General features: G+C 39.0%; 1 protein-coding gene across 3 annotated transcripts in view; it reads left to right on the forward strand.

The window, feature by feature from the left end:
* Positions 1-25,985, forward strand: part of TENM3 (teneurin transmembrane protein 3) — a 229,182-nt gene that overhangs the window by 87,824 nt on the left and 115,373 nt on the right. For all 3 annotated transcript variants that reach the window (XM_083367441.1, XM_083367442.1, XM_083367443.1), the window contains exon 4: positions 10,328-10,450. In XM_083367441.1, coding sequence (XP_083223567.1) covers positions 10,328-10,450 — 123 coding nt within the window. The remainder of the gene's footprint in view (positions 1-10,327; positions 10,451-25,985) is intronic.

A 25,985-nucleotide genomic window follows, 5' to 3' on the forward strand; every position in this document is an offset into this window, starting at 1 on the left:
TAGAAAGGGATATAATGTGGGTGCTTTGCTATACTCGTTGTAGCCTGTGTGTATAGTTTGCTGCATTTAAAACAAAAGTAGAGAAAAGCTGAAAAAATAATAGATGTTATCTTCATGTCTTTGGTTATGTCTTAATAAATGTTTGTTTATCTGCAGTTCTTTTACAATGTGTTTGTGTTATATTTTAGGCCTGGGATAGCATTGTGTTATAATCAGATAGAGGCCATGCAAGAGATATATTTAATTGCTGCATTTTCATTTTTTAAAAAAATACATAGCATTTTCTATAAATATTTCAAATACCCAAATTAAATATTGAAATTCTGTTACATGCTTCTTTAGCTACAAACCTGCCCATCTATTTGGATCAATGGAAAAGATATTTTGAAAATGCCCGCAGTGCAAGACACTCAATTACTATGTGGGAAAGTACTTTCTCTTTTATAGTTCCCAGGCTATAGTTGTCAGGAATGAACTCTAAGGAGGTGATAAAAACAAAATGCTTTTACCAAGGTTTTAATTATTAATTTTAATGACTGATTTTAATTTTAAGTCTTTTTTATGCTTTGTATTTTTCATTATAGTAAACTATCTTGTGTATTGATATAAGTAGGTAGGCATATATTCTGCAATAAATAAACATTTTAAACAATTTTCAACATTTAAATAGCAATAATTGTGTACATTTGTGTGCACATATGCATGTATATATATAGCCCATTAATATCCTTCTGGACTGAATTGTAACTTTAGCATTAAAGATTTGATGAAATAATTATATAAATGGAAAAATAGTATATGGGAAAATAAAAAAAAATAGGCAGCATGCAGAGTGAAAGTTGTTAAATCAACCCAACTCCAGAACAGAAAATACTTTAAGGGCAAACTTTTCCAAGTATTGCATTGGGAACAGAATGATTGAGGAGAGAAAATATCTCCTCTTTCCTTCTAGGAAAAAAAATGAAACAAAACTGAAAGTAAAATGAATTCAAATTCATTTGACAATGAAAGTGGTTGCCTTAATATTGGTAATAATAATAATAATAATAATAATAATAATAATAATAATAATAGTAGTAGTAGTAGTAGTAGTAGTAGTAGTAGTAGTAGTAATAAAGTTGGAAGGGACCTTGGAGGTCATTTAGTCCAACCCCCTGCTCAGGCAGGAAACCCTATACCATTTCAGACAAATGTTTGTCTAGTCTCTTCTTAAAAACTTCCAGTGTTGGAGCATTCACCACTTCTGGAGGCAGGTTGTTCCACTGGTTAGTTGTTCTAACTGTCAGGAAGTTTCTCCTTAGTTCTAGGTTGCTTCTCTCCTTGACTAGTTTCCATCCATTGCTTCTTGTCCTGCCTTCAGGTGCTTTGGAGAATAGCCTGACTCCCTCTTCTTTGTGGCAGCCCCTGAGATATTGGAACACTGCTATCATGTCACCCCTCATCCTTCTTTTCATTACCCAGAAAGAGCTTAGGAATTGATGGGTGACTGAGCTGAAGATCTGGTCACTGCCTGTAATAGGTGTCTGCTCTTTCTGCGTGCCAATCCCTGCATGTGTGTTGGCTTACTGAGCTTCAGGAGATGAAGTACCAGCAGTTACTTCTGCTGGAGATTGTTGGAGGAAGATGTGGAGCAAGTCTGAACAAACATAAGTAAAGTTCTGTATTAGGCACTATGTTGTAGCAATAATGGCAGTGAGACATCAGTTTTTTTCTGCTTTAATGATCTAATTGCCATTCAGTAATCTTGTATGGGCTTTCTGCAGGAGATGCAGAAGAAGACTGTTCTGCAGAGGTTCTTTTTATTTCAGGCAGTTCCAGTCTGGAACACAGGAGAGGTTGAGTTATTGGGCACTTTAGTGTGGGTTCCTTATTTCCTTAACATCTACATGAAACTGCTGAGCAATACATGTAGCAGAAATTCATGGAAGCTGAGAAAGACTAAATAAGATGGAACCGATTTAGACTGAATCCCAGCGAAATGTTAATACAAAAACCTTAGGTGCCATGGATATTCTTTCTATCATTTTTTTAGGCTTCCACTTTTCATGAATATGTGTATGTATATAATCTAGTTATTTTGAATGCACAACTTTTTTATGGAACAATTTTTGCCCTGTCAGAATGTAAAATGCGGGTAGTCCTGAGGCTTTCCCTGTTCTAGTCTTTTTTTATTGCCTCTCTCAATTCAAGTAGCTGTAATTGTGTTTTAGCAACTTCAAGAAACTGGTCAGGTGGAGCATTTCACACAAACAAACAAAACATTGTAGAATTGTTCCATTAGCCTTGTTAATGTTCACTGATGGTTTTCAATGTTTATTAAAAGAATTTGAATAGAGAGTCACGATTTCAGTTTTTGTTTCACAATAACAGATACTTCAGTCCTGCCGAACAGTAAGGAGACTAGTTAAAACATTTTAAGTAATGAATAATATTTAGACACACACCCCCAATGGAAATCAATGTTTATAATTGAAATCACTATAGTAAAACAGTGTAACTGCTAATTGGCCTTGTGGATTTTGCATATCTTCATAAACTAAAGAAACTACAAAGTATGAGCAAAAGTAGAAAAAGGAATTTCATGTGAAATCCCTGAAGGACATAGTTGTGCCATCAAGCCTGGAAATCCCATGGATACAGAGAGCCTACAAGATGGTTGTATTGTCCACAAGCTGTAGTTGGCATTTTCCACATTTTTGTTTTTGGTTAACCTTAATCATTGATATAATCATTTTATTTGTATGAATGTATCATTGTTTTTTAATTTATGAGCTGCTCAGAATCACATTAGTGAAATGCACTGCTATCCAAATAAATAAATGCTTTGGAAAAAAGAACAGGATAATTCTAACAATGTTCAGGAAATGATATTTGGTCAGGTGAGTTTCACTGGAAATAAGGAAGAATAAATGTTGAGATGTATAAAACAAAATAAAATCAAAATCTGAGCTAAAGGCCTTTATATATAACATAAATAATACAAATGAAAGCCATTAAAAATCTTATATTAATAACAGTAGTTACAGCATCCTGTAGTATATTTTATTTATTTATTTATTTATTTATGGGACTTATATGCCTCCCTATCTCCCGAAGGACTCAGGGCGGCTAACAACAATAAAAACAACAATACAAAAGTTAAAAGAAATTAAATAAACAGCCCCAATAAATAAATTAAACTAAACAATTTAAAATTAAAAAAAACATTTTAAAAAACCCTGTCGTCAGTCCAGGTCAGCCTGATGAAAAAGGAATGTTTTAAGGCTGCGGTGAAAGGACCGGAGATCTGGGGCCATCCGGAGCTCAAGGGGGAGTTGGTTCCACAGGGCTGGCGCTCCCACAGAGGTCCTCCCCCTGGGGATCGCCAGCTGACATTGTCTAGCCGACGGCACCCTGAGGAGGCACTCTCTGTGTGAGCACACTGGGCAATGGGAAGTCGTTCCTGGCAGGTCCTGCAAATATCCCGGGCCTAGGCCATGTAGGGCTTTAAAGGTAAGTACCAGCACCTTAAATCTCACCCGGAAGACAACCGGTAACCAATGCAGCTCACGCAGGAGGGGTGTAATATGGAAGTATCAGGATGCTCCCATAACTACCCGCATGGCCGCATTCTGCACCAGCTGGAGCTTCCAGGTGGTCTTCAAGGGCAGCCCCATGTAGACAGCATTGCAGGAATCTATACGGGAGGTAACGAGTGCGTGAGTGACCGTACGTAGGGCATCTCGGTCCAGATAGGGGTGCAACTGGTGCACCAGGCGAACCTGGGCAAATGCCCCCCTGGCCACGACTCCAATATGATCTTCAAAACTTGAGTCGTGAGTCCAGGAGGACGCCTAAATTGCATGCCCTATCAATGGGAGGTAACACCTCTCCTCCCATAACCAAAGATGGAACCTCTTGGACAAAACGAGATGCCAGTACGTAAAGCCACTCAGTCTTGGCCGGGTTGAGCTGGAGCCTGTTCTTCCCCATCCAAATCCGTACCGCTTCCAGGCAACGGGACATCACATTGAGGGCATCGCTGGGTTGGTTCGGGGTGGAGATGAAAAGCTGGGTATCATCAGCATATTGATGATACCTCACCCCGAAACCACGGATGATCTCACCCAGAGGCTTCATATAAATGTTGAACAGGAGGGGCGAGAGTACCGACCCCTGAGGAACCCCACAACTAAGGGGCCTAGGGGTTGACCTCTTCCCTCCTGCCAACACCGTCTGCGAACAGCCCGAGAGGTAGGAGGAGAACCACCGTAAAACGGTGCCTCCTACTCCCAACTCCTCAAGACGTTGCAGCTTTCAGGCCCCGTCCGACGAGTCACCAAAAGAATGAAACTGGAACGGGAGCTGGTTCTTCTAAGCCACGTTTATTAGCCGCATAAAGAGTTGCTCGGAGACAAACGAAGTCAGCGTTGACTTCACAGCACAGTCAACGCTGTTAAGTAACCGGCAAAGCCGACTCCCACGACCACACCCTTAATTATACCACCATGCCCCCACCCTACTTAATCACCGCCTCCCAAGGTTCCCTCCTTTTGGCTCCCGTCCCACCACCATTGCAGCCGGTAAGTTACCCCCCAACCTAAACCTCCCTCCTTTCCCCCAGAGCTCTGCCTAGGCTCTTCTTTCCCCTCACCACCCCAGACCGCCGCGAATTGCGCTCTGAACCCCTCCCCGGCCCACCGGTCGTCTCCGCCACCCCCTGGTCCACCCAGGCACCCGTTCCTGTTCTGCTGCTCGGGCGCTGGGCAGCCACCGGCTGCTCCATCGTACGGCCCCTTCCCGGCCTGTCAGCAGCTTCTGGGGGCCGGCTGGCTGGTCCGCGGCCTCCCCAGCTGACAGGCGGGCCGCCGCTGCGCCGTTCTCCCAGCTGACCTTCCCCCGACCCGTCGGGGTGGCGTGGGCGTGGCCGGCCATTTCCGGAGCCCGGCAGCTCAGCGGAGAGGTGAGGATGCCGGCAAACGACCCTGGAGGCTGGTAAGTTGCTCTGAAGCAGGCGGGCGGTTGCCGGGGTGCTGGGGAGGGCCATATGCTGTCCCGGCCCTCCGGAAGACCACGGGCGCCGGCGGGAGGCTTTGGGGCCTGGCGGGTTGCTCCGGTTGCCGGGGTGCTGGGGAGGGCCGTATGCTGTCCCAGCCCTCCGGGAGACCACGGGCGCCGGCGGGAGGCTTCGGGGCCTGGCGGGTTGCTCCGTGGGCGTCAGCGGTTGGCGTCGGGGCCTGACGGGGTGCTCCGCGGGAGCCTGGCGGTCTGGCGAGTCACCCCGCGGCCCATCCGAATGTCGGGAGTGCCAGGCCCGACAGCAGCAAGATACCATGGTTGATTTGTATCAAAAGCCGCTGAGAGGTCTAATAGGACCAGGACAGAGGAATAACCCCTGTCTCGGGCCCACCAGAGATCATCCACCAGCGCGACCAATGCCGTCTCTGTGCTGTACCCGGGCCTGAAACCCGATTGGTATGGGTCCAGATACTCAGTTTCCTCCAGGACCAAAGGGAGCTGCCATGCCACCATGGTCTCAACAACCTTCGCAAGGAAGCGAAGGTTGGAGACAGGACGAAATTTATTTAAAATAGCTGGATACAAGGCAGGTTTCTTGAGGAGGGGCCTTACCACCACCTCTTTCAAGGCGGCAGGGAAGCACCCCTCACTCAAGGAAGCGTTAATAACTGCCAGGAGCCAGCCTCGTGTAACCTCCCGAGCCGCATAAACCAGCCAGGAGGGACACGGGTCCAACAAACACATGGCAGCACTTAATTTCCTCATGATCCTGTCCACTTCATCCGGAGTCACAGGAGCAAACTCTTCCCAAATATTATCGGCCAAACCCATTGCTTCCCCCTCGTCAGATACTGCCCAGTCGGAGTTCAAGCCAGCCTGAATCTGAGCGATTTTATCCAGCAGATGCTCACTAAACTCCTCGGCCTGTCCCCGCAAGGGGTCCTCTCCCATCCCCTGATTTAAAAGGGAGCGGGTCACCCTAAACAGGGCGGCCGGGCAGATCCCAGCGAGCCCCATGGTTCACCGAGGAGCTCCGGGAGATGAAGCGTCGGAGACGGGGCCTAGAGAGCCGTTGGAGATCCAGCCGATCCGAATCCGACCGATTGCGACTAAGAATCCTCACCAGGTCTTATCTCGCTGCAATAAGGGTGGCAAAATCCAACTATTTTTCCACCCTCATCGCGTCCGCAGATAATCGCCCGGCTGCCTTGTTCAGGGTGACTCGCTCCCTATTAAACCAAGAGGTGAGGGAGGAACCCTTGCAGGGTCGAGCCGAGGAATTCAGTCAATATCTGCTGGATAAAATTGCTCGGATTCGAACTGGCCTGGACTCCAACTGGGCTGAGATGGAAGAACAAGACATGGACAGTCTTGTCGACGTCATCTGGGATGAATTTGATCCTGTAACTCCTAAGGAAGTGGACAGGATTATGAGAAGGTTGAGCTCCTCCACATGCTTACTGGACCCGTGCCCTTCCTGGCTGGCCTATGCAGCTCGAGAGGGGACACGTGGATGGTTCCTAGCGGTCATCTCTGCTTCTCTGAGTGAGGGTCACTTCCCCACCGCCTTGAAGGAGGCGGTGGTGAGACCTCTCCTCAAGAAGCCCACCTTGGACCCATCCTCTTTAAATAACTTTCGTCCAGTCTCCAATCTCCGCTTCCTTGCGAAGGTTGTTGAGAGCGTGGTGGCGCACCAACTTCCTCAGATCCTGGATGAAGCGGTTTATCTAGACCCGTACCAATCGGGTTTCAGGCCGGGCTACAGCACGGAGACGGCATTGGTCGCTCTGATGAATGATCTCTGGAGAGCCCGGGACAGGGGCTATTCCTCTGTCCTAGTCTTATTAGACCTCTCGGCGGCTTTCGATACCATCGACCATGGTATCTTGCTGCGACGCCTCAGGGGACTGGGAGTGGGAGGCACGGTTCTGCGTTGGTTCTCCTCCTTTCTCCAGGGTCGCTCGCAGTCGGTGCTGACAGGGGGACAGAGGTCGACCCCGAGGCCTCTCGCTTGCGGAGTCCCTCAGGGGTCGGTCCTCTCGCCTCTCCTGTTCAACATCTACATGAAACCGCTGGGTGAGATCATTCGCAGTTTTGGAGTAGGGTTCCATCAGTATGCTGATGACACCCAGCTTTTTATCTCAACTCCAAACAATATCAGTGATGCCCTAGACGTGATGTCCCGCTGCCTGAAAGCGGTCCGGGAATGGATGGGGAGGAACAGGCTTCAACTGAACCCGGACAAGACTGAATGGCTGTACGTTCCGGCAAACCAGGATATTCAGAATGTCCCATTGCTTAACATCGGGGACATGTTACTACCCCCTGTTGATAGGGCCCGCAACCTGGGTGTCCTCCTAGACTCGCAGCTCTCCCTAGAAGACCACATAGGAGTTGTGACCAAGGGGGCCTTCTCCCGGGTTCGACTAGTTCGCCAACTACGGCCTTATCTAGACCTGGATTCCTTACGTACAGTCACCCATGCCCTTGTGACCTCTCGCCTAGACTATTGTAACGCTCTCTACATGGGGCTGCCCTTGAGATCCACTCGGAAGCTTCAGCTGGTGCAAAGTGCGGCGGCACGGACACTCTTGGGAGCCTCCCGATACTCCCATATCACACCTCTCCTCCGTGCGCTGCACTGGCTTCCGGTTGCCTTCCGAGTGAAGTTCAAGGTGCTAACAATGACATACAAAGCCCTACATGGCATGGGTCCGGACTACCTACGGGAGCACCTTCTGCCGATGTCAGCACCCCACCGTCCTGTGCGCTCCCACAGAGAGGGCCTCCTCAGGGTGCCACCGCTCAAGGAATGTCGGCTGGTGGCCCCCAGGGGGAGGGCATTCTCAGTGGGTGCGCCGGCCCTCTGGAACAGTTTACCAACCGAAATCCGGATGGCCCCCGACCTCCGTACCTTCCGTCGCGACTTAAAAACTTTCCTGTTCCAGCAGTCCGGCCTGGCATGATAGCGTTAATTGGGGTCCCAGTTTGTTTTCACTATTGTTTTTATTACTTTTTATTGTTCATCTGTATACCTTCCTCTGTACACCGCCCCGAGTCCCTCGGGAGAAGGGCGGTTTATAAAAACTAATAAATAAATAAATAAATAAATAAATATCTGCGGATGCAATGAGGGTGGCGAAGTGAGCACACTTCGCCACCTCCATTGCCACAAGATAAGATCTAGAAAAGGATCTTAACTGTGTTTGGTCAGACTTGGACCGACTGGATCTCCAAATGCTCTCTAGGCCCCTCCTCCGGCGCTTCATCTCCCGCAGGTCCACGGAAAACCAAGGGGCCAACCAGGACCTGCGCTGGGTCAGAGGCCGCAAAGGCACAGCATGGTCGAGAGCCTCTGAAGCAGCCCGTTGCCAGGCCTCAACTAAGGTCTCGACCGGGCTGTGGGAAAGGGAGGAAGGAATCAATCCAAGTGCCATCTGGAACCTATCTGGGTCCATCAGGCGCCTGGGGCAGAACCACCTGGTCGGTTCCACCTCCCAGCAGCGGGGAGTGGCATGACGGAGGATCTACCATGTATATTATTATCTATGATGGTGATACAGAAGAGAATACCATGTGTGTTTTTTTATTATTGAAAAGAAAAACTGTTTTAGCAATTCATGGAGGAACAACTTGAAAGAATACAAATATTTTCATTGACATTAGGAGGCAATGGATTGATGAACTTACTTTGTTCTGTGATGTTTCACTATAATGAAATCATGCAGGAATCATGGTATAAATAGTGGCATTCCATTCTCACTATCACCTCTTCCAAATTATAGAAGTTGATCGAGAAGCATCTACAAAACAAGAATGTATATATGGTAATCTAGATAACAAAGCCAAAAATTGGGAGCCCAGAAATGGGCACTGCGGGAGCTCTTGTTAATCAACTAAAATGAAATCCTGAACTATTGTCCAGTCGTTATCTTCATGTGCTACAGTAATGCGCTACTCTCCCAAGCTAAGATGTTATAATTTATCCATGGCAAAATAAAAAATAAATTCTGTTTTCTGCAACTAACAAAAACTTATTTTATAAGGAACATTAACAATACAATAGATAGGTGAAAATAAAGCACAATTCATAGATTGAACCTCTTGAAAAAACTTTTTAAATTGTTCACTACCAGTACAAAACACTTATTGATATGAAGAGGCATCATGCTGTTAAGGTGTTAGTCCATTAAAAGAAGCCCAAAATCTGTAGTTCAGTCATACTTTTATTAGGATCAATAAAATGACTTGAATATTTTGAGTTCTCTAGGACTTTTCTTCTGGCAAAGTGTCATGAGTGATGAAAGGAAAGTAACAGAAAAGTTCAGTCAGGCCAAATGTATCAATGACAAGTTCAGTTCAAATCCAAAGTAAAAAATGTAGGCTGTTTTCCATGTATTATCCATGGAAGTTCTCACTTTACTGTATAGGATTAAGCCTATTTTTAAAAGACAACAAAAACAGTTGCTGCCTTCGATGCTTTGTTTTCACGCCAAGGGAAAAAGTATATTTTTTCCCTTGTATAGTTTAGGAACTTAGTTCAGTGATTCCATTTTGTTTTGAGCCAGAAGCAAATTGATATATATTTGCATGGGGCTACATGTAAGGTTCATTGGCTGTTATTTACTCTGTTTCCTGAATTTTTTTTTGTACACAAACATAAAGAATTAAAGTCATGTACATCTTCATTTAATTTAAAAGGTATGTTTCTTTTTATTCAACAATGTAGTATTTATTGCCAAATATATGTGTTTACCCGTGGACCAAAGAAGCAAACTTCTTTATTCCTGGACATGCAAATAATGTGTTTACATCTATTTTAAATGCAAAACAGTAGCTACTTGAAGGATTTGTTTTTAAAAAACATTGTTGTCTGTATAATAAATCAGGAATGTAGATGCAGTTACAAAGGTATAATGAAATCGGAAAGGAGCTATATATTTTAAAATTAAAATAATTTTGGCCATCTAAAAATGGGTTGGGAAGATATAAAGTCACTAAATCACAGGTGGAAATTACTAAAATTCCCCCATTTCTGAAGGAAAGGGAATGTATTGATTTTTGCTTCTATTTCTATTAAATAGAGAATTATGCAGTACTAGGGATATTCTGCATTATTGTTTTAATTTTTGTATGCCCTTTTAAACAAGTTTATCTGATATCACTTTATGTTTTCTAAACCAAAAAAAGCTTATTAAAATATTCATTTATATTGTATTTAAAAATAGGAATGTTGGCTATAGAATAACATGTAAATGTATTCACTTTTCATTATAGATATTTTTCTCCCAATATAACTTGTGAAATGATATATTTTCTTTACTAATAGCAATGCATCTATTTGGCCTCAACTGGCAGTTACAACAGACTGAAAATGACACGTTTGAAAATGGAAAAGTGAATTCTGATACTGTGCCAACACACACTGTATCATTACCTTCTGGTGAAAATGGTAAGAGAACATCTAATATGAATTTAGTGGTTTTTTTAATTCTGATATATCAAATTTCCTAATATTCTCTGTTATCAGAAATCTAAAACTATACTGTAGTTTTCTAAAGCTATCTAAATAATTTTGAGGTGGGCCTTCGCTCTCAACCCAACTCTTCCAGGGTTCTTGTGAGGAAAATAGGCAAGAGCATTATGTACATCATTTAAATTGTACAAAACAGAGGTGAGATATCAATCTAATACCAAAATAAAAAAAGAAAATACTTTCAACATTTTAAAAAGGAAAAAACAGAATTATTGAGTTTATCAGATATTAAATATAGGCATTTTTATAGCAATATCACTTAGACTTATATACCACTTCATAGTGCTTTACAGCCCTCTCTAAGCAGTTTACAGAGTCAGCATATTGCCCCCAATAATCTGGGTCCTCATTTTACCAACCATGGAAAGATGGAAGGCTTAAGTCAACCTTGACCCGGTCAGGATCAAACTGCAGCAGTTGACAGAGTTAGCCTGCAATACTGCATTCTAACCACTGTGCCACCACTGCTCATATTGTATAGTTGTAACTCAAATCCTGACATGATTAGATCAGCCTCTTATACACCCATATATGCTTAAATTGGAGACAGTGATAACAATATTCAGGCTGCATGTTTATCTTTTCCAGATACCAATTCTTCTGGATTATAGATCCATGCAATTTGGTTCTCTTGGGGTTTTTTCCCCAGTTCTTTTTAAAGTGCTGTTTTTCTATAGGTGGTAGCAGTATTCAATATTCTTTTAACTATATACAACAAAGGATGTTGTGTTTTTGCCAAACCATGTACAATATATTATTCAGCTGGGATATGCATCTTCTTCCAGTGCTGCATTTTTCATGAATCTTTTCCTTGTGTTATGAATTGAAATAGTTGATATTTCTTATTGTACATTATCTGTCCTTTATGTCTTTTCATGCACAATACAAGTTGTCCTCAAATTATGACCACATTTGGGTTGGAACTACCTTCTCTAAGCAAGGCAATTGTTAAATGAGTTACACCTAATTTTAATACCTTTTTGCCACAGTTTAGGGGACTCACAAAGTTATTTAGTGAATCTGGCTTCCCATTGACTTTGCTTGTCAGAAGCTGTCTGGGATGGTCACAAATGGCAATTAAATGACTCTGGGATGTTTCAGTTATCGTAAATACATGCTGATTGCCAAGTGCCCAAATTTTCATCGAATGAGTGGAAGGACACTGCAGCTGTCATCTGTTGACCAGCTACAAGACACTTTTTTCAATCACCATCATAACTTTGAACAGTGACTAAATGAATGATCATAAGTCAAGGACTACCTGTATGTCATTTTCTGGGTGTAGGGATAATAGAAGGCAGCTGGCATCTTTATTCAGAAGTAAATATTTTATAGAGATGGCTCCAAAGAAAAAAAAATAAAGCATTATACCAGGGCTTTTCAACCAGTGGTACGCGTACCACCTGTGGTACATTGGCAGGTGGTACACAACCCTGCCTAGCCTAGATAACTGTAGCGGGGGAGGAAACAAGCTAAAACAGCACAATACAGGCACTTGCCCCAGGATTGGCACTTCCTGCTCCCCTGGAAGAGAAAGGAGAAGGGGGGCGGAGACAGGAGAGGTTATAAAAGGAGGCAGTTTGGGCCTGAGAGAGAGAAAAACAAAACTCTGGAGAAAGAAGAGAAAAGGCTTTTGTCAGAGAAGCGGTGAGGAGAAATGGGGGGGGAGGAAGGATTTCTGGGAGAAGTATGTGTAAAAGAGAGAGAGGAAAGGCTTTCTGGGAGAAGTATGTGTGTGAGAGAGAGGGGGGGGCTTTTATGACCAAAGGTAGAAAGGAAAAAGGAAAAAAGTGAGGGGGAGAAGGGAAAAAGAAAAGGCATTGACTTCTGACTTGCTCTGTTGCAATAGAAGGAAACATTGCTAAGCACTGGTGATACTCGAATATTGTCATGTCCTAAAAGTGGTACAATCTCTGAAAAGGTTGAAAAGCCCTGCATTACACCACAATTTGAATAGATCACAAGTATTATATGTGAGATCCTGAACGTCTGCAGATAAGAAAAGGAATTTTGACGATTCCTAGATTTCTGTTGCTAGTTAGTATTAGTAGTACTGACTTAAAAGGGAACTTTTTGTTTCAGTAAGGTATCCTGTGTTTCTAAGTCTATTCAAGTAAGTTATGCTGACATCTGTGAGTGAATTTACACCGTAACAATCTTTTAAGTCATTCTTTTTTCTCTTTGCCCTGTTTTCATCTTGACAAATAGCTATGTTCAGAAAATAATGGAAACACATGAGGGAATCAATAAATAGCTAGAGGTCAAAACATAGGGCACCACTTGACCAAAAGTAAACAGGAGTCAATGTGTTGTATGAATCAAAACTAGAGAACCAAAACTGAGATTCCAAATGCCAAGATAACTGAGAATCAGGAACAATACTTTACATTGTTACATCCTAGCAGTACAACCCAGTCCTTGGGATACATCAATAACCAATTACTTTCTCGATGCCTCTTCCATTCCAGCTTATTCTAGTTTAAGTAATTTCAGGAATATAAATTATTTTTTTTCTAAATTGCATCATAGATCTATCTCTTATCTATCTCTTATCTATCTGTACAAATATGTACTTGCTATCATGGTTTCAGAGTCTTCCAAATATTTCTGGCTGAAATTCCCACAGTCTGCCCAACATCCTGTTAAGCTATTCTTAAATAAGATACCTAGCTTTCTCCAACTCAGTCCCATTCAACAAATAATGGAATCTTTTTATTTTCAGTTTTCCTTTGAAATAGCTTGCATATTGAACTGCTTCCTGTCTGTTCAGTATCTCTTAAATTCGAACTGCATTGTGGTCAAAGGATATTAAAAGAAGAGCTTTGGAATTTTAATTTGATCAACAGAGGTGGCAGAGTGGATAATAATGATTTTTTAAAAAAAATAAAATCGGGGTTTTATTTAAATTGGATTTTTAATTTAAATTGGATTTTTTTTTATTTTTATCAAATTTATTTTAATAAAATGCTTTTGGAGTAAAAATCTATCTAAAGATAGTTTTCTATTTAAGATATATTAATAATTTAGTTTATTTAGCATGAAATGGAGCTTAGTTATGTAGCATGTGGCTGTATATTCTGCAATATTTACAGTTTTGGTAAATTCATTCAATGAATCCAAGCTCTGCAAGCTGAGATAAAATGCACTGTATTGATTCACACAATTTCACAGTAACCGTGAGATAAATCTTAAAACAAAGTTTAGGAATATTCCTTTATCCCATTGTTTTGCAAATCTATGTACACTACAAACTATGATTGTTTGAAGAGAAATGCATCCGTACCAGACTAAGTGTTTTAAGTAAATAAAAGAATTTGAGTAGTTTTCCAACTATATGTGATTAGCGTATTAACCTAAAATCGGTTCTCATATCGCTGTTTTACTGACCTGATAGCTTATTATTCTAAATAGGAAACCTTCATTTTGTTTGCACATAATAATGTTAAAGATTCTAACTACCAGCAAGAATGAGTCCTTACATTTAAAGAGCATTTGTCATTTCAGATCCATCATGGCAGCACCTGTTAGCGAGCATCCACTCACCTGCTGCCCGCCATGTCCCTCACCTTGTTGTGTCATTGCCGCATCACCATCTGTCCCATTAAAGTGACTGGGACTGTTGGTGAGTCAACAGTGGGTCAGAGGAAGAGCCGTTGCGGGATAGAGATGACAGTTGCTCTTTAAACATTACGATTTAAATCAAGTTGATTTAAATCAAGCCTTTTTAGTAGTGATTTAAATCAACTTGATTTAAATCAAATCTATCCGGTGTGATGGTAATACACCTTAAAATTTAAAAACATGATAATTTTCTTGGCAATCTTTTAAGTGACAACGTTGTCCACACACTCAATTGATTTTATACTTCTGTGGAGTATGACCTTGAAATTTTGGAAAAAGCAAATCAGTATAATGATTTGAGATAGCCTCCAATAACTAGTGGAATATAAACATTTTCTGAATGTCTTGTGGATCTTTCCGGATAATCCAGCCAGTGTTTTTGTAGAAGCCCTTTTCTTATAATGGGATAGCAAGGTAAGACAAGCTATTGATACAGTTGCACTGGAAGGTAGTAGCATATAAATTTAATAAATCATCATCACTTTCTTCATTATTGTGGAGATGAGAAGGCCTTCTGAAGACTTGACAGGAAATATAGCTGTTCAAGAGAGAGTTAGAACATAAGTGGTAGAAAACTTGTCATGAATGCAGTAGATGTCTAAAGGAGTCACGTGTTTTGATGTGTGGGAGCAATTACATGATTATTGTAATTTATTTCTAAGGTATTTGAAGGATAAAATAATTTATTTACATGCTGTCAGAATGCCAAAAATTAATACTAGTTCAAATTAGATGTTCATTGTTTCCATCTAGTGCAGTTTTATCAGATCGGTTTCAGCAGCTTCTTCATTCTATCATATGCCCTGATGTATCTGTCCTTCATAGCTTATTTAGTCTTGTCAGAGGGCCTTGACTAAATGAATCAATTGTATGGTAAATGAGTTTACATCAGGTGTATGCATCAGAATTTGGCATTAGTTTTTAGACACTGGTGTCATTCCAGCTGGAAGAACAAAATTGGCCTACAAAGAAGCTACTTTTCGGTTCCAATGCTAATTCAGTGGAAAAGTTTTCCTGTGAATATCAGACTTTTTTTCTGTCTTTACCCTTGAAAAGTTGTTAGAAAGAGCTTTCAAAAGATTTTGTAGAATAATATGCCTTAAGTCAGACATGTCAAACTCGCAATGTCACATGACGTCACGCAACGTATCAGAGCCTTTTCACCACTGCCAGCAATGGGGTGGGCGCGGCTTCTGGATGCCTTAAGTGGTTGGGATATCATTGTGGTTCTATTCCTAGTCACTTGTATATATAGCTTTTCACTTCTTTCATTGATTATTTATATGGTATCATTTTCTCCATCATGGAGTGTATATGATCTTTTATATTCTCCTTGATTGATTGCAGTATTCCTCTACACCATCTTTTTTGTATTGAGATTGTATTCATTTGTATCTAGAAGGCTATTTATGCAAAAATATGTTGAGTGATATATTTCTGTTTCCTTCTGTTGTTCAACATCTATATGATGTCATTGGTAGACCATTAGGAACTTTGGAGTTATCAGTATGCCAAAAACATCCACATCAGTTACTCGGTATGTATAATTTGAAGTTATCAGAAAATGTTGGACAGAGTCTAAACCAGGGGTGTCAAACTCGCAATATCGTGTAACGTGTCGTGACGTATTGTGACTTTTTTTCCATTGCCGGCAATGGGGTGGGTGTGATTTTGCCATGACACATCTGGCCTGTGGTCCAGCAGTTTGACACCCCCTGGTCTAAATTAATAATTTTCAAACTTGGCAACTTTAAGATGTGTGGACACAACTCTCAGAATTCTTCAATTAGTATGGGAGATGAAGCCCATATATCTTAAAGCTGACAAGTTTGAAAAACACTGGTCTAGACTGATACGTAGGTGCATTGGTTGCTGAATGAAGGTTAATAAATAAGAGTGAATCCTTACAAGCCATTTTCTTGTAAAGAAATTAAGGAAATTATATGGTTTGGATGGGATTGCAGTTCTGAAGGAACAGGTACATAACATGGCAATCTTACCACTATCACAGATAAAGTCTATGTTATGAGTAGTGTGGGGGGCAGTTTTGATTAATTTGGAAGCTGCCTCTTTTTTGTTATAGGGATAACCAGGCCAGAGAGGGCTGTTGCAATGTAATATATATAGGCTGCATTCAAAATTGACTCAAAAGCACAGCTATTGCAAAACCTCATATCAAAGTAGCTGAACGGCACAGTGTACGATAATTTTATTCTGAAAGAATTGCAATGACTGCCAGTTGGCTGTTAACCAGGTTTAGAGTATATGTAATAACACAAGGGAATCTGTTTGGTATAGAACATGGATATATGATGCTATCTTTTCATGTGTGTACTTCCTACCAAAGAAGATATAGTAACATACCTGCTTGTACATGCCACATGTGCCATGACCAATCTTAATACAAAAGACCCAGTTACAGAGTTTCTTCCTTGTTCAGTTACAGTCAGTACCAAGCTTTTTAACCTTCTGGAGACAGCTGAAGGTTTACTCAGACATTTGGTTTAATTGGTGCTACTTTATCTGCCTAGATTAGATTGCTATTCTTGTTTTATTTGTTACATGTAATGGTTGTTAGAGCTATTGAATTATTATTTTTGTTTTTTTAATTCATTGTGGATTGTTTGTTATTCTTTTAACAAATCATAGCCTTTGGAATTGTTTTTAATATGAATGTACTAAATATATAATGACACAAATGTGGTAATATGGTTGCATCAGTTTTCTTCTTGCTTTTATTTTTTTATACAGGATAAGATTTATAAACATATGTAGATAAAATTGCTTTCTGAATAATTTTCAGTATAAAATAAAATACTAGTGTAAATCAGTAAGAACACAATTAAATTATGTTTTTAATTTAATATATATTTAATGGTAATTTTAAAATCAATAGATATGAAAACAATCTAAATAGAAACTTCATTGCTTCAGGAAAAAGTGATAGAGAAGGAGAATAGAAACAACAACCTTTAAAACTGTTCTGCTAGGAGCAGATTCTATCTCTGGGAAACTTTTTGAGCATCCTCAATTATTGTGTGGAAGGTAAAATGGAAAACACATAAATTGATTACTGGGGTTTTGTGGCCTGTTAATCTGTCTTTGGCTATATTTGGGTCATACTGGAGTTGTACATCTCCTTCCTTTTGAGTGTTATGCACTTTCTTAAAACTTTATTAATGCATTCTCTTTAGTCCATTTTTTCTATTTTACCTATTTTTTATTAAAAGTTTTAACTTCAATAATAAACTATAATATAAACTACATCAAAAGAAATGTACAGAAGAAAAGATGCAAAGCAGCAAAAAGAAAAGAAAAACTTAGAAAAATAAAAAAACTAAGAAAGCAACTTCCCACCTTCATCACAAGTATATCTCTATCTCTTCACTTCCTGTTAATCAACAGATACAAAACTCTTTATCCCATAAGACTAATAATCCCATAACTGAATTCTTAACTATTGACAGATTCAGCAAGCAATGTGTGCTGTTCCCTTCACTCACTGCACACATAATGATGGTTTAGTGGGTTTATTAATATTCCCCAGAAGTTACCTTCACCAAAAACCCAGAACTGTCCCAATTAAGTCCAGCCAAAAGCAGACCAGTGCTAGTGCACAGAGCAATGGCCAGTGAGTTCACAAGGCACTTGAAAGTTTCCCAAACAAGATAAATCCACCAGGCAAAATTAAATCCACAACATAGGAGGATTCACAAGGCAAGAAAAGTCCAGCTTTCCCAAGGCACAATCCAAAGTCAAGCCACGGTGTCAAATCCAAAAGCAGGAATCACAGCAACCAGGAAACACGCAGCTAGGAAATGAACACATTGTACCTAGCTTCGTCTCTATCTTTCCGCTGTGCTAAATATGCAGCTTCTGGTATAGCCTATCAAAAAGTGTGAGTTTGCTTCCTCATGAGTAATTACCCTGACCTTTGCTGCTCCTGCCTTTTCTCTGCCTTACATATTCTCGAATCAGGTGCAGAAGGCAGTTAGCCAATCAGTTAATCAAAATAGAGCTGGAAGGGACCTTGGAGATCTTCTAGTCCAATCCCCTGCTTAAGTAGGAGACACTATACCATTTCAGACAAGTGACTGTCCAGTCTCTTCTTAAAAACCTTCAGTGAGGAAGCACCTACAACTTCTGAACATAAGCTGTTCCACTGGTTAATTGTCCTCACTGTTAGAATGTTTCTCCTTATTTCCAAGTTGCTTCTCTCTTTGATTAGTTTCTATCCATTTTTTTTCTTCTCTTGCCTACAGGTGCTTTGGTAAATAAGTTAACACCCTCCTCTTTGTGGCAACCTCTCAAATACTTGAATACTGCTATCATGTCACCCCTATTCCTTCTTTTCTCTAGACTAGTGAAACCCAAATCCTGCAACCAGTCCTTTAATCATCTTAGTTGCTAATTCTTTGCACTTTTTCCAAAGTCTCAAAATCTTTTTTGTAATGTGGTGACCAAAATTGGATGCAGTATTCCAGGTGTGGCCTTATTAAGGCTTCATAAAGCAATACTAATACTTCATGTGATTTTGATTCTATGCCTCTGTTTATACAACCAAGGATTGTATCAGCTTTTTTGGCGGTGGCTGCTGCACACTGCTGGCTCATATTTAAGTGATCATCCACTAAGACTTCAAGGTTCCTCTCACAGTTACTGTTTTTGAGACAGAATTCACCTAATCCGTACTTGTATTTTGGTTTTTCCTGCCTAAGTGTAAATCCTTGCTTTTCTCCACATTACATTACATCTTATTGGATAGGGCCCATTGTTCAAGTCTATCAAGATCTTTTTGGATCCTGAGCTTGTCTTCTGCAGTGTTGGCTATTCCTGCCAGATTCGTGTCATCTGCAAATTTGATGAATTCCCCTTCTATTTCCTCTTCTAAATCATTTATTAATATATTGAAGAGTACTGGGCCTACGACAGAACCTTGTGGTATCCCACTGTTTAGTTCCTTCCATTTAGATGTAGTACCATTAAGGGCTACTAGTTGAGTGCGGTTTGGCAGCTAGTTACAAATCCAGCTGGTGGTAATACTGTCTATCTCACATTTTTCTAGCTTACCAAGAAGTAGGTTGTAGTCTACTTTGTTGAATGCCTTGCTGAAGTCTAAATATACTATATCCACAGCATTTCACTGGTTTACTAATTTAGTCACTTTGTCAAAGAACGAAATAAATTGGTTCGGCATAATCTGTTTTTAACAAACTCATGCTGACTTTTGTTTATTTGTTTCTACATGTTCGCAGATATGTTTTTTGATCATCTTTTCCAGTATCTTCCCAGGTATTGATGTTAGGCTGACTGGTCTATAGTTTTCTGGGTCTTTTTTTCCCTTTTTTGAAAATGGGAACCAGATCAGCTCTTTCCCAAGCCTCGAGTAATTCCCCGGTGTTCTAGGATTTTTGAAAGATATGGTACAGTGGTTCTGAGATAACATTTGCCAGCTCCTTTAGAACTCTGGGATATAAACCATCTGGTCCCGGTGATTTATATTCGTCAAGATCAGATAGGTGTTCTCTAACCATTTTCTTGCTTATTTTAATTTTTATTTCTAGTCTGTCTTTTACAGTTAGGTTTTTGTTTAGGTTGGGCTATAGTTCTTTTTGCGTGAAGACTGATGCAAAGAATGAGTTAAGCAGCTCTGCTTTCTCTCTATTACCTGTTACTTCCTTACCATCTTCTCTCTTAAGAGGACCTACTGTTTCCTTGACTTTTTTCTTGTTATTTATATGTTGAAAGAAACTTTTTTTATTATCTTTGTCTTTTGTTGCAAGTTTTTGTTCATTCTGAGCCTTAGCTTTCCTGACTTTATCTTTGCAAATTCTGGCTATATGCTGGTATTCTGCCTTAGTTATGTGTCCCTCTTTCCATTTTTTTGTACTTGTCCTTTTTGTCTTTCAGTTTATCAGAGAGATCTTTGTGAAACCATGCTGGTTTCTTCTTGGATTTCTTGCTTTTCTTTTTCAGTGGTATTGTGCTAGACTGGGCTTTTATGATTATATTTTTCAGAGTTTCCCATGCTTCTTGAGTTGTTTTCCCCTTTACGATTTTCATCCAAGGAATTTTTCTTAGGGTCTCTATGAGTTTCTTAAAATCAGCTCTTTTAAAGTTTAAGATATTGTCTGTATTATATTATATTGCTTCTGTTTGCATTATATTGAATTCCAATATGACATGGTTACTCTCAGTCACAGTTCCAGCAATTTCAACTCTCTCTACCACTTCTCTATTAGTAAAAATTAGTATCAGCTCTACAATGAACCTGGCTGCAGCCATTTTGCTCATTCTAGGTTACCACAAGAATGGGAGAGGTGCGGAGGATTTCTACTAGTCTAAATATTTTACTGTTCCATGGGAACCAAGATCCTTTCTCTCATTAGATGGTGTGTGTGTGTGTGTGTGTGTGTGTGTGAGCATTTGGGTAGAAAGCCTGCCAAACTCTTCTATCGGGGAATGTATCTGATTGCATAGCATTGGGGTGGGAAATTCAACTTGATAATATTGTCTCTCTTTGAAGGGAACTTCAGACTTGGTTTCACTTTTGACCATGCTGATACTATGTAATCAATAAACATGTTCTTTGAGGAAATCTCAAGCCTCGGAGTTCTGACTTGTTTAGTTTTGTTTATCGGAACCTTTACAATTAGGTCTAGTTTAGCTTTTCCTCTAGTTCCCTCTTCTACCTTTTGGATGTCAAAGTTGTCAGCTTGGTTGGTTAGAAATCTGTTCGATCACCCACTTGCTGCACAGTTTTTCTCCCAGTTGATATCAGTAATGTCTCCCATTACTATTGTGATATATTTCCTACATGTATTTGTTAGTTGTTTAGCAAAAAGTTCATCTATTTATTCTGCTTGATTGGGATGGCCTATAGTATACACCTATAGCAATGTCATCCTTTTTTCTTTTATATTGACCCATATGGATTCCTCTTCTTCATCTCTGACCAGCTGCAGCTGCATGGTCTCTCCACCTGAAGCCTCAGGACTGTCCTGCTGCGGCTGTGTCTCAGCCAAATTACTCTCAGCCAGCTGCTTGTCCAATTTCTCTTCCATCAACCGTTCCCCCTTACTTGGACTCGCAGCCCCTGCCTTGGAGCCATTGACGAATTCCCCTCCTGATATGCCTGGGACTGATTCATCCTCTCTGAACTGAGGTCCAGAGAGGCATCTGAGGGAATCAAAACACAATGTCATTTCCAATCTAGGTGTCAGATGTCCAGACAAAGCCCTAAAAAAAGAGTTAACAAATATATAGCATAAGCAAATCAAGTACACAACATTTTTTCAATCCAGATGTCAGTAAGTCCAAAAAGAATTGCTCAAAATATTATGTCCCATATAAACCGTAATCAAGTATACTAACTTCATATCCCTTCCTTTTGCATAAAATAATCTTGTTCCTTAATCCACTGAAATAATTATTGACCTTTATCTTGATGTTTTTCAAAACTGTAACAAGTGTCTTTCCAAGTCCAGCAAGAAAAACATTACTCCAATTGTTCTCTTAGATTGGCATTTTTATTTCCTTCTTAATTTTTAAAGCCTCATCCAATATTTTTTTCTAAAGCAGTAAATAAAAGCTTGTTCATGTTGTTCTCCATACTTAAATTAGATAGGTTTTGTTGCAAATTCTTCTGTAACAGCTTCTTCTGGAAACACTGTTGATCAGAATACAGAACATAGCTGACATTGTTGAAGCCCCATTACAATTCTTCAAAAAATATCTCTGAATGCCATTACAACTTGTTTATTTTGTTATGTTTCCAAAACTAAGAATAATTTTTCTTCTAAAAAATTGCTTTCATTCTTTAAAATTAATTTTATAAAGTCTTAATATTTGAAATCAAATATTCTACTGTTTTCTAGAGACAAAATACTGTCTTGCTTTTTGCTGCTTATTTTAAATTCTTAAACATATAAAATACTGTTTCATTTTCTTATATTAAGGATTGAAAACAGTCACCCAATGTTACCAATCTTTTCATTTTGAAAGTGTCTAACTTCTTTAAAGTAGTTAATAGGCAATTTCCTAAAGTGGTTAGCAAAGGAAATGCGTCTGCAGCTGGAGCAAGAATAGTAAATTCCCTAATTTCCTGGTTCTTCCACTCTCCAGAGACTGCTGCCTTGCAGCTTCTCTAGTGAGACATCTGTATGGACCCTCTCCCTTCCTCCAGAGAAGGTCAAAGAAGGCAGTCTGCTTGTCCACTCCTTGTTCATAGCTGAAGTCGTTGGCTGTGCTTTCTCAAAGCTGTCTTCAGTCCGCATGTTCTTGAAGAAATCCCTTCAGTTCATTTTTTCTAGATGATATATGAAAGTCAAACACTGTACTAATTTTGGTATGGGTGCTTTTCAGATTGAAACCATGTAACAGGATTATATTTTATTGACTTTTTCTGATGTTCTCCTTTCTAAGTTAATTCACTTTAGGCTAAAAAATCAATATTTTTAAATGAAAACTTGATTTAAATAGTTAATGAATAGAACATTTTGTTTAGATAAGTTTTCCTGTTCACATTTTATAGATTAACTTTGTGTAATTTTGAAGCAAGACAAGCTGTTATAATCCATTTTCTGTCCATCATAGTTCCAACAGAGGCATGAAATTACTTAGTTTCTTATCTTTCGCATTGTCTAGAGTCTAGATACTCAGACTAAGAAAATATTTTCTACGTTTCTTTTTACATCAAAACATGTTCATATTTTAGTATCCATTATTTCTATCCTCAGGTGGATAGAGTGGCTGCCTACTTACGAAAAAGAATGGAAAATCCTTCTGGGTAGTTAGAACAATTAATCAGTGGAACAACACTGCTCCAACACTGGAAGTTTTTAAGAAGAGACTGGACAACCATTTGTCTAAAATGGTATAGGGTTTCCTGCCTGAGCAGAGGGTTGGACTAGAAGACCTCCAAGGTCCTTTCCAACTCTTCTATTATTATTATTATTATTACTATTATTATTACTATTATTATTATTAAAAACTTTTATTCATAAAACATGAAACTCAGTCAACTGAACACACAATTTGACTGGGACTAATGGTTGACACGGGTTGCTGCCAGCATCCTAGGTATCAACCAGATATCTCCTTAAAATGTAAGATTTTGCAAGTAGTGCAGTTTTTGGTAGCTTTGCTGGATTAGTGCAGGAAGCTGCAATTTCTTGATTTATTATTATTATTATTATTATTATTATTATTATTATTATTATTATTATTATTATTATTCACAAAATAACAAACTAAAACAAGAGCTACAGCTACATTTAGACTTCCATATAATACCTCATTTTACCACATTTATTGATATTGGAAAGTTTATATAAAGATTGGAACTTTAATTGTTGTTGTTTATCTTTTTAAATATTTGGGAATAGTTTTCCCAATGAAACTTCTTCTTTAAAAGTTTTTATAAAAATCAGTATAAAGAGATGAATTTAAGTTCCACTGAGGTTATGGGGAAATAATAATTTAATAAAAATAATACTTTAGAATGGCTATATTTAATTTAATTTGAGAAATTGCTTTGTTAATATTTTGTAACTTTTCAAGCAATTTGTAATGATATTAAGTTTATTTAATAGAAGAACAAATTGCCTTATTTTCTCAATCTTTAGGTATTCAAAAATATAAGAGATTTCTTGATTTTGAAAATGGGAATGTCAACAATTTTTCATCTCAAGACAAAAATAAACACGATAGCAATCCATTCTGTCCAGTAGCAGTCAACCAATTTTCAGAAAAACAGCCAAACATATTTTAAAACCTTTGTAATGCCCATTAAAAACAATAGAGTCAATTGTTTCTTGTATAGCCAGACAGGTATTATTGATCTTGGAGGGATACAAATTGAAAGAAATATGTCTTTTTTTAAAAAATTGTAAGTATCAGTAGCCTACAAAATAATGAAAGGTAAATGCACATGTACATACATATTCAAACACATGCAACCTCAAACGCAATAAACCAGTCCAAATTAAGAATATGCTGTCCTTTGCTATTGAAAACTACTTCAAAGACTTCACAGAACTTCATTCCAGAGCATGATTATCACTAAAATTTGAATAAGTGAACCAGACATATATAAAAATTTAGTCTTTGCAAACCCATATGGAATTAAGAGATTCACAAGAATCTTATCCAGCACGAGCATCACTAAGGCACTGCTTGGGGACTAGAAGTGATAGCAAGCTGAGCCATCATGACATTTTATTTGGCATATTTTTCTGAAGTCCTGTGAGCCAGTCTCATCCTAGTATGACCACTTCAGTAAGTTACTCATTTACGTAGAATGATAAGATGTTATCATAAGAATAGTACTTACCCTTTGCCATGAGCAGTGGCTTAGGAGTGAGCAGAGGGAAGACTGCATTCATTCAGAGATGGGCTGAGATAGGGCAGCTACTTATTTAATGGGACGTTGGGAATGTCTAGCAAAATGAGTTTCATTTTAAAGAAAATTAAATATTCTACCAAAGTAGCAGTGAATAATGGATTATTAGCATATTTCATGCATTTAGAAACATTTTCTGGGTCAGGATGCTTGTTGATATACAGAGGTTGGTATTGGTTGTCAGATTTACCCTCTCATTTTTCTGTGATTTGCCTGGTAATTCAGAAGAAAGCATATTTTACAGGTAATCCTTGAGTTATGAAAGTAATGGAGCTTGCCCATTCCATTTGTAGGAGTGAATCACGTACCTTGAACGCAATCACTCCCTGATTTTGCCCACTCATTCGCTAATTGGAATAATACTGTGGAATAACACTAGTGTTCTGCATTAGATGGCAATGCAATTTAAGCAGGCATGGAATTCTTGTATTTGAAAAGGGGACATTGACTGTGGTTAATGATCAGAATTGCATTATTGAACAAATGCTACTTCTCCAAGTCTTCACTCACAACCCCTCCTCCTTTGTTGTTTCCTTTCTTAGTTATTTGACACTCTGTTCTGGTCTGTTCTAAATAAAATCATCACAGGCTTTGTGGGAAAATTTTGCTTTTAGCATTAATTCTTCTGTATATTTACTATATTTAATATAACAAATATATGTATGCAAATATATTTCTTATTTCCAATTATTTCTCCCAAAAAGCTATCGATAACTGTGACAGCATCTGCAGGAACAACAAAAATACATTTTTAAAATATGTTTTTCTCTACACTGGAAAGTTATAGTTTGCCAAATTCAGTGAAATAAACCTATATTGTATGAATGTTTTGTTATCTACTCCAATTCAAAACTGGTTTTACAGTATATGAAAAGACCTCCTATTATTCCCACCAGCACTTGAGACTATTTAATTAAATAAAACACATAAAAAACGAGAGTAGAAATATTTCAAATAGCACATCTGAAAACATATTTGCATATGTAGCATAATACTGAAGATCAAGAAGAATTTTACAAATGAAAGGCTTTGTCTTTATTAAACTTCTATTCTAAACATGCAATATTTGTGTATTACACATAAGAATGCTACTTTACATGATCATCTCAGAATGTTCTGCTTTGTGGTTACAGAATAACAGTTATTTGTGCTATGTTCTTTTTGATTTCTGGAATGTGTTTGTTATTCTTGCACTATTCTACACAATATATGTAATAATAATAATAATAATAATAATAATAATAATAATAATAATAATAATAATAATAATAGAAGAAGAAGAAGAAGAAGAAGAAGAAGAAGAAGAAGAAGAAGAAGAAGAAGAAGAAGAAGAAGAAGAAGAAGAAGAAGAAGAAGAAGAAGAGCAGGCAGTTTCTTAAAAGCTTTCAGTGTTGGAGCATTCACAGCTTCTGGAGTGTAGATATGTGT

Source organism: Vipera ursinii (genome assembly GCF_947247035.1).
Source record: "Vipera ursinii genome assembly, chromosome: 7".
Lineage (NCBI taxonomy): Eukaryota > Metazoa > Chordata > Lepidosauria > Squamata > Viperidae > Vipera > Vipera ursinii.